The sequence below is a fragment of the Thunnus thynnus genome, chromosome 20, assembly GCF_963924715.1.
Source record: "Thunnus thynnus chromosome 20, fThuThy2.1, whole genome shotgun sequence".
NCBI classification, from domain to species: domain Eukaryota; kingdom Metazoa; phylum Chordata; class Actinopteri; order Scombriformes; family Scombridae; genus Thunnus; species Thunnus thynnus.
The window spans coordinates 23,331,940-23,340,936 of record NC_089536.1 but is presented as its reverse complement, the minus strand read 5'-3'; the positions used below and the strand labels follow the sequence as shown (position 1 = coordinate 23,340,936).

At 42.4% G+C, this 8,997-nt stretch overlaps 1 protein-coding gene across 6 annotated transcripts in view; it reads right to left on the bottom strand.

Moving 5' to 3' along the window:
- Positions 1-369: 369 nt before the first annotated feature.
- wu:fj29h11 (uncharacterized) overlaps positions 370-8,997 on the bottom strand; it is a 42,854-nt gene continuing 34,226 nt past the window's right edge. For all 6 annotated transcript variants that reach the window (XM_067575637.1, XM_067575641.1, XM_067575638.1 and 3 more), the window contains 12 exons: positions 8,300-8,426; positions 7,937-8,023; positions 6,613-6,798; positions 6,229-6,497; positions 5,971-6,119; positions 4,992-5,076; positions 3,960-4,074; positions 2,438-2,569; positions 2,053-2,334; positions 1,506-1,647; positions 1,191-1,356; positions 370-1,108 (listed from right to left, as the gene is read on the bottom strand). In XM_067575637.1, the coding sequence (XP_067431738.1) occupies positions 674-1,108; positions 1,191-1,356; positions 1,506-1,647; positions 2,053-2,334; positions 2,438-2,569; positions 3,960-4,074; positions 4,992-5,076; positions 5,971-6,119; positions 6,229-6,497; positions 6,613-6,798; positions 7,937-8,023; positions 8,300-8,426 (2,175 nt within the window). In that variant the 3' untranslated portion in view covers positions 370-673. The remainder of the gene's footprint in view (positions 1,109-1,190; positions 1,357-1,505; positions 1,648-2,052; positions 2,335-2,437; positions 2,570-3,959; positions 4,075-4,991; positions 5,077-5,970; positions 6,120-6,228; positions 6,498-6,612; positions 6,799-7,936; positions 8,024-8,299; positions 8,427-8,997) is intronic.

Genomic DNA, 8,997 nt, shown 5'->3' with positions numbered 1-8,997 from the left:
GGAGAGTAATAACTGTATGAGAAAGAGTTTTGTAAGTGGTTAAAAATGAGTGGAGAAGCTCTGTGATGAGATGTTCATAGAGATGTTCTGTGTGCCCGCGCTATCGGAGTACAGCTCGTTCCCTGTGACAGTGTAATTACCAGGAATGATGGGAGCCTGTGAGGGACCTGTCCATTCAGCTCCGCTTCCACTTGATTTAACTTAACCCTCAGCTGTAATCACTTCATCTGTCTGTGAGGTCGAGGTGACAGAATCTCTCATTACTGCTAGAACCCAATGAAGGCTTATTTAAGAGATAAAAACAAGCTACTATGCAGTACTTGTATCATCACATTGTCCACTACACAAACTCATTTACATACAGTTAGCTGACGGAAAAAGGATTTTATTTAAAAGGAATGCTTAAGTAAAGGTGAGGTAGGGTGAATACAAAGGGTTAAAAACATTCAGTATGTCCACAGACAACTTTAAAATTGTACAGATACTAGAAAATCACGGCTAAAATGAAAAACAAATGTGCAAATTTTCTCAGGCAAAAGAACCCATACAGTAGGAAGTATTCATAAGCACGTTAAAAAAAAAATAAAATCAGTGCAGTTTGATTTAACTAAAAAGGCATACAAAACATTTTCAGTGGATATAGTGCAAATATCTCAACAAACTTGAAAATGACTTATACAAACAGATAGAGAGCCACATCTTTGGTGTGGAGATGCTGCGCCAGGTTCCGAATACGACACAAGCGAACGTTCTGAGCATCTCCTGCGCTGTACACTCGGAATATGTGGTAGCGCTCTCTCTCTTTCAGTGCAAAGTGCAGCTCATTGGCCGAGAGGTGGATGAACGACTTCTCTTTTTTTATAGTGGACTTCACTTCCACGTACACCACCCCCGCTGCTCCGGCGCCACCGTGCTCTTCTCCCGCTGGTCCGAAAGTGAGCTTGAAGTCGTATGGCTGGCCGCTCTCTCCGCTCTGGTTGCACCACAGGACCTGCGTGGGACGCTCGGGGTCGCCGCTGTCTCTCCAGTGGCACAGGAAGGAGTTGACCAGCTGTTCTCCCCACTCGCCGATCGCTGCCACATCCCCCAGTTCGTCAGATAAGACCACCTACACAAGAACAAACGCGATTTAGAAAAGCTTGATAACACTCAACCGCTGGGAAACCATCAGGTGTACTGAGTTTACTGACTGTGGTGGGTCTCTGGCAGGTGAGCTCCATGTCCTCTAGCGTGGTCTGTGAGGGCTGGACTTTGTTCCAGGAGGGGAAGTCCAGGTTTAGAGGAGGACGCTGATTCTCAGCAGCGGCTGTCGTCCCCTGAAATGTGCTGGGAAGTACCACGGCGTCAGGGACGGAGCTGCAGGAGAGACAAACAGAGGATGAGTTTACAGTGGAAATAGGGTGGGGGGGGAATTGGGATTATGTATTGAGTAAGAGTGAAAAATCAACATTAGTTTTCTACATCAATATTTCATATTTTTTTGGGAAGGAAGAGAAGAAGCCTACAGGCTGTTTGGAGCGGGTTGGTCGCTGGTTGTCTCAGCATGCTGTGCAGATGGAAGACTCTGTGTTGCTCTGGGAGCCTTGAGGCTTTCCTCTCCACCCTCTGCTCTGTCAGACTCAGTGGTCTCACTCTGTTGACTGCGCTCTGTTAGACAGACAGCACCAAATGGAAAGTGTTTGTATTTACAGGATGAACTGTGCATGTGGAATTTGTGAATAAAGCCACTATATTTGGGTGATTACGGCATGTTTTGTTATGCCGGTGTCTTTTTTTAAACACTCACAGATGTCAAAAAAATTCTACACATAGTAGCTTTAAATAAGCAAAGAAACAAATTTGAATAACACACTCAAAAATCTATTTTTAATGAGAGATTTTGTTTTGGTTCAATGAATTTGCATTATGTTTTCATTATTTTTTTAAATCCAATATTCCTGTTTGCAATAATTCTTTATACAGAATCTTTTTAGAGGGTTTTTCTTTGTGACCTTTAAACCAGTATGAACACAATCGATGGCAGTGAGAGACAGAAGTTTATCAATGTGTAACCTGGAGGTAGTGGGGTGTTGGTGGTGACAGCAGCAGCAGTGTTAGGCTGGCCTGGATGGCTGACTGCTCTCTGAAGGTCGGGCTGGTCTGAAGGTCGGCTGCTGGTGCTCTTGAATGGCTGGTTCCCTTCAAAGATGCTGCTGCTGCTGCTGCTGGGACTCTGGGGGACGACATGGCTGCTTCCTCTGGGGGGGAAATCTTTGTCTGGGTCTCTGTCTTTAGGCGGAGCAGGAGGCGGCCACATCTTCATGACGGCTTCTACTACGCCCCCGTCAGACTGGCCTGTTGGCACACAGAAATAGTAGAATATGGGAAAATGTAAAGTAGAACCCCACTGTGCTGAAACAACCGTCTCTTTCTCATCCCTTCGTTCTGTTCAATGTACCTGTGCGACTGCCTCCTGTGTTGTAGAGAGACGCTCGTGGGGGCCAGCAAGCCAGCGTCTGCTCTCCGTCCTCTTGTGCTGGGCGAGGTGGCTCCTCCGGGGAGCCGACGGAGGAATAACATCTTGATGGCACTGCAAAACAGAATTTATGAGAGTTCAAACCAAAGGAGAAGGAAGGATCGGATAAAAGCTGTAAAACACCAATAAGAGCTCAGCCTGTTTCAGTGCTGTTATGCCATAAAAACATATTTTGTGATGAAAAACTCTTTTGATCATATTAATCCTTGAAGTATGTGCATGTATGTGTGTGTGGGCAAGTGTGTGTGTGTGTGTGTGTGTGTGTGCTCTTTGCTGCAGTGAGGGATCTGCTCCTCTCGCTCTTTGAGCCCTGGCAACAGCTGCTCTTTTATGTTGCAACACACAACAGTGAACAAACCTGAATTAGCATATGTGAGAAATACACCAGTTATCTATCTATGTGTGTGTGTGTGTGTGTGTGTGTGTGTGTGTGTGTGTGTGTGTGTGTGCACGATTGAGAAAAAAAAACACTTTGAATATTATGAAATGATAATGGAAATCGGGGCGAGTGTCATAGAGAGAATTGGAGAAACTGCAGATGTAAGATGTCATTTACACACAGACTCAGAGAAAGCAGCGCTCTGTTGTTACAATTCATCTCATGCTCCAGTTATAACACTGAGTTACATGCTGCTGCTCTGCATCAAACTGTGAGTCTCTCAAACGTTAACCCTCGGCTGCACATATGTGATCTCCAGTCTAGTGTTCTGACTTATACTTTCACAACGTTGTGAACATGCTACTCTTAACAAAGTTGGAGCAACTCCACTCCATGGATGTTTCTGACTCCTCTTTGAGGCTCCAGTCACATTTATACATGTGCATTAATTATGGCAATAGTCATTATTCTTGTTTAAGTCAACAAATACTAGAAAAAGACCATAGACCATAAAGACCTATCGCCCCTTTCACACATGCACCGCAACCCTGACATATTCCGGACATCAGCAGGAGGAGCTGGATGTGTGAACGCAAACGACAGAATCAGACTCTACCCCACCAGCTCCCCAGTACAAATATGTAATGTCTGATTGAGCCCGTCTGTTAATACAGCAGTGAATTCGCAGTGAGTGAGTGGGTGTGTTGATGACATTTCTATCATGTGACTGGCGCTGGATAAACGCAGCAGGCCTGAAGGCTCCGCTGTGAAACTAGCGCTGATGGGAGAGGGGACTTCCTGTTATTTCTCGTAAAATAAAAGCTGTTGTGTTTCTGGTGAAAAGCTTCAAAATGCTGAATTACAACCACAGCATACTTTATGAGGCACGTCCTGCCTTGTGCACGCTCTACCCAGGCACCACCCCTCACCTAAACCAGTATTTCCAGAAGGTGAGAACAGGTCTCCTGCTGTGTGCTACATGTGTGACTCTGGACAATGTCAGATCTGATTCTCTGGACACTCTCCAGACTTCATATGTGAAATCGTCTCATGTGTTCTCTGTACCTCTCTCCAGGTGGATCTCTGGTCTGGGAGGCTCTGGGACCTCCCACTGCTCCTCTTCACTGGGCAGCTCTCTGATATCCTCCTTGTGCAAGAACCTCTTCAGAGCTCCTGGGTCCTACAAGTTGTTAGAGTTCATAAATGCGATGACAATTTGGATTACATTTGTTTTATATTACGAGATTTGCCAACAGCTCTCCACATTGATTGAAAACACTGCTGCTACATTACCGGGCTGATTGATTCAAGATTTTGTCAGAAGTCCTTATTTACAAACTAGTGAATGAAACCAGAGCTCAGTAGATTTTAGGTTTTCTCTTTTCTGTGTCTCTTGCCAAGAGAGGCAGTGGCAGACGTTCTGAAATGTTGTTGACCTACTTAACACGTACTGCCACTAACTATTTGATCAGTTTCCTGGAATAATATAAGTTAAAGTAATATGCGGATGTAATAAGTCGAGTCGAGCCTCTCATGTCTGCATCTGTCTGCCTCCAGTGTATTAAATGGGTGTTACAGTCACATCAATAACGTTTTTAATCAAATAGTCAAAATTCCATTTTATTTACTTTGGCAACTTCAGACATAGAGCTTAATTAGTTAAATCAAACATTCAGCTGTGTCTTATTCAGATTTCAATATCATTTCATTATAATGCAACCCAATTCTGCTGCATGTCCCAAAGCAGCTGCTACACTAAGAAAAACACACAAGCTAGGATATTTACTAGAGAAGGATCAGTGTTTTGAACCTTGTTAACCTTTAAACTCTGACTTTTCAGAGTCTCTGCTACTGTACTGCTCCACACATCACACAAGAGGATGAGAGCAAGTTGCCATGTAATGTAAACGTGACCCCCTCCGGGGAAATAGCCTATTAGTTCTAGCTACGGTCAGCTCTGTGGTGGTGGCTGTGTGTGTGTGTGTGTGTGGTAGAAAAGATAGAGAATGACAGCATGAAAGACCATGAGCAAGCAAAGGCCTTTTTCACTGGATATGGATTAGTGATCAATGCTTGAAGAGGTCATGTATCACTTACATTGAGTGAGGTTATCAGGCCGCTCAGGAAATGCATCAGCTCTTTCCTGTGGCTGCTCTCTGTGCAGAACAGTTTCACCAGCTCCCTGAAGCACACACACACACACACACACACACATAGTAACAGTATTACAAGGTATTGCAAGATAACTTGAAAGACAGACACACATATATCAAAATACATACAGGAATGAATAACAGATGGATTTTATAACGAGGAATCCTTTGTTTGTTGCTGTATAATATTCAAGTTCCTGTTGATAGAACCATGTATGCCATGTAAAGTGTTTATCCAATTGTTTCCTACATGATGCTGATTAATTATAGCATCTTAAACTCTGGTCCTTTATGTATAAACTACCTAAGAACCTCTGTCAGCTACCAGAAAAAGAGAAACATTAAAACAAGAACAGTCAAAATCGAAGCAGCAGAGGTTGAGATATCCTCAACCTTAGAATGGTTCAACCAATGACCCAGAATCCTACACTTCCCATGATGCAACTTTATAGCATCTTTACATTAGACTTGTAAATGCCCGCATCCTTTAAACTCTGCACTCCCAGTTTGTTATTCAACATTTCTGTTCAAACTTTGTAGTCTCCAAGCCGAAGCTGAGATAACCTTGATGACATCATCAGGGTTATTGATGTGTAAAATTGGTGAAGTGCCCCTTTAAGAGAGTAAACCTTAAAAGTGCTGTTGGTGTTCCATTGTCACATTACTTCAGAAAATGTTGGATTCTGTCACAAGGTAGTTAAGATCAAATCATTTCTCTTATATAATAACTGAGCCTAGTGTTGAAAAACTCTGATCCTGTATGAATAATAACTTGTACTTTATCTTGTAAGTGTGACTGTTAAGAATTTTGAGATGCTAGTTTGTTGCAACGAAGCTAAAGAAGATTTTGATGATGATTTATTACGTAACAATTGTATGATTGTGACAACAGAAGTGAGTTACTGGGACCATCACACACTAACCTGCAGATGTCCAGCTTGGCTGAGAGGTGATCTTTCTGGATGAAGAACTCCTTCTTGTCCTTCAGCAGACAGATGACATCCTGCACCTCCAGCACAGGATCCTCACCGTCAGCCACATCCAGCTCGTAGCGAATGTACAGTTTACCCACCTGTAAACAAAGCAGAAGTACTTACATCATACAGATGTTTGTAGACTAAATTATGTTTGTGCTTTTCTCCTCCCTGTGATCGTGGTCAGAAATTCTGTGATCTTCTGACCTGTGCGAAATTAAGTCGCTTGATTTTCTCTCCTATGTTGTCGTCAATCAGCTCTGAATAGATGTCAGCCAGCTCATCGTGGTGGTAGAGGAACCTCTGGATGTAGGGCATCACAGAGCGCACCATGGCCTGCATGGGTGGACAGGGCCTCAGGTTCTCAGTCAGGGGCTCTGTCTTGACACACTTAGACAGCTGGCGGATACCACAGATCTCCATAAAGGAAGATCGGTCCCTCTCGTTGAAGGTAGGCATGGAGTTAGCTTGTTCTCCTAGCAGGCAATCAAACAACCGTTATACTTGTGTATTTTTGAGCATCATTCCTATTTGGTAAAATCAAAAGTAATCGAGAACAACAATATGTAGATAAATGTATCAGCAGCATACCGAGGTTTCCAGTCTTGCCCCTGTGTTGGGTCTTCTTCTCTGGTGGAGGCAGGTTGAGCAGGCAGACCCGCTTGTCAGGTTTAAAGATCTTCTCCAGCTCTTTGTTGTCAGCAATCATGGGTTTACGTGCCAGACTCACCCAGCTGTTATCCTTGGTGGGAAAGACCCTCTTATCAGACACCATACCTAAACGCAAGGCAGAGAGGAGTCAGCTGAAGGTCTAATTTTGGTGTAGGTCCCTTAGCTGCAAATTAGAACCCAACTGATACATCGGCATGGCTGAGGTCATTTAGATTTATGTGATTTAGTGATTACATAGTCAAAAGTCTAGACACACTTTGAGAAAGTGTGTCCAAACGTTTGACTGGTATTGTATTTCTTGGCTTTAAGAGCCAAATGTAAGGTTGTCAACAAAAATGTTTAGGTTGTGTTAATGTCGAAAGATAAAATTATTATGTGAAAAAAGTCTCCAGAGGAAGCTGTGTGAAATCTGATAAACTGCCTCAAGTGATGTCACTTGAGTCAGTGCTGGTTGTGGCTGAAGACTACAAGCTTGAAAATGAATTAAAAAAACTGGGGATGTGGAGCTAGAAAGAAATGAGGGTACCAAACATCTGCAGTCGGCTCCTCTTCTCCGCTTGAGGCTAGCAGCTCCAGGCTACATTTGCCGTTACTAGCATAATACACCTAAATCTTCGGTCAAACTGTTGGTCGTCAAGTTGTATTGTGGGTAATATAGTTTCCAGGTTTTGACAAGGAAGAAGAATGCGTGGAATAAAAAAGATGATATCTCTCTTTTTTGAACTTATCCAGCATTTTATTAGAGTGCAACATGTGATATCACAGCAGTAACTCTGGGCAATAAAGGACTTGTCATAAGGAACAGATTACACTATCTATGTGTCATGTAGAGAGCAGCTGGTCATCCAATGTACCTCTGTAGAGTTTCTTACTTAGGCACAGACCCCTCGCGGACTACTATTTGTGAGACACACCTTCACATGGTTTTTCCTAAAATCCCTGATTAAATTAGCATTATGGTTCCCTCCGCTGCTACCACGCCTCCAAACACTTGTACTACAGACAGTATAGTTACCTATCTAACTGCTTTCAGTCTCCAGTGTAAAGTAATTCCAGACTGAAGCAATAAATTCTTCCAAGCTGCTTTCAAAACACGCACCACACTGACAGGTGGTGGATGATGTTCTTTTGTGGTAAATACTTTAAAGTGCAGTCAGTCTGACAGTCATTCAAACATACACAGACTGAGGAGGTGATGAAAGGTGGGCTTTGTTTGTAACATGCATGTGTTCACTTCACTCACCTTTCAAAGTGGAGCAGTAACTGGGATTGAGCCTGAGCTGAGGCATGTTTTCCAGATCTCCAGATACTTGAACTTTACACTTGTGAGCTGTCAGAGATACAGAGAAGTATTATATTATATTATATTATATTATATTATATTATATTATATTATATTATATTATATTATATTATATTATATTATATTATATTATATTATATTATATTATATTATAATGTAGAGTCATGGAACAGAGGGAGACATAACAGTTGTTCAGCAGAGAGATAATGAGCTGTAGACAGATGGGATAGAAAGAGTAAGGAAACATGTGAGTCACTGAATACAGGAAACTCTTTGAAACAAAAGACTGGCAAGTGTCCTCACCAAGTCTGGCATAGAGCACCGACACATCCTGTAGCACTTCAGCAGTCGGGATGGGAGACGATGAACAGATCAGTTCCAACAATCCAACATACTGCTTCATGTTGGGGCTGTGATCCACATTCAGCAGCTGAACAGAAAATATACAATCACACACACACGTGACTGGTGTATATTGGTAATGGTGAAGTTTGGTCTTCAAACTACGTAAACATAGTAAGGTGTCAGTTCATCAAAACTTAAGACAGCAAAGTGTCGACAAAGTAAAATCATTTGTTTAATTTCATCTGATTTCCAAAAAGCTGCAACTATCGTCTTGATATTTGAATATAAATGACAGATGACTGATGAGATACTATTTCATCAACATTATTAGATGTAATTAAGTGACTATTCACTAATCCTCCCCTCTGAAGAGCAATTGTCCAATCATAGCTTAGCAAACCTATCCAGGCATATCAGGCCCGTCAAGCTGATTTCTCGACTTGTTGAAGTGGTGTGCATGGGGCTGTAGTAAGAAAGATTTTCCGCATTTTAGGATTTCAGACAGTTGTGTCTTTTTTTAAGTCTTCCTAAAACCAAAAACACAAGAGCAAAAGTGTAAAGAATGAAATCAATTGTGTTTATCTGCTTTAAGATCCAAACGTTAGCATGTTCACCTAACTAGCCACTACCTACAGTAGTAACCTAACCGAGTGTTA